Here is a 209-nt window from a genome sequence, read left to right as displayed (position 1 = left end):
CAGACCCCCCCCCCCCCCCCCCCCCCGCGTCCTGCCGCGCAGGTACGAGAAGCTGCAGCGGTGGGACGACGCGCTCAAGGCGTACCGCCTCAAGCTGGAGACGGCGCCGCCCGGCAGCGTGGCGCACGTGGATGCCCTGCTGGGGCAGTGCCGCTGCCTGGCGGCGCTGGCGGAGTGGGACAAGCTGTTTGCGGTGTGCCGCGGGGAGT

The 209-nt window shown here is 75.1% G+C and overlaps 1 protein-coding gene across 1 annotated transcript in view; it reads left to right on the top strand.

Moving 5' to 3' along the window:
• The window catches only part of CHLNCDRAFT_58332 (hypothetical protein), a gene marked incomplete at both ends in the record, with an annotated part of 9,681 nt that overhangs the window by 7,270 nt on the left and 2,202 nt on the right, over nucleotides 1-209 (top strand). Inside the window, one exon of the mRNA XM_005846487.1 lies at nucleotides 50-193. Within this exon, the coding sequence (XP_005846549.1) occupies nucleotides 50-193 (144 nt within the window). The remainder of the gene's footprint in view (nucleotides 1-49; nucleotides 194-209) is intronic.

Source organism: Chlorella variabilis (genome assembly GCF_000147415.1).
Source record: "Chlorella variabilis unplaced genomic scaffold CHLNCscaffold_14, whole genome shotgun sequence".
Lineage (NCBI taxonomy): Eukaryota > Viridiplantae > Chlorophyta > Trebouxiophyceae > Chlorellales > Chlorellaceae > Chlorella > Chlorella variabilis.
Note: the sequence above shows the minus strand (reverse complement) of the source record. Positions and strands in the feature narration are given on the sequence as shown.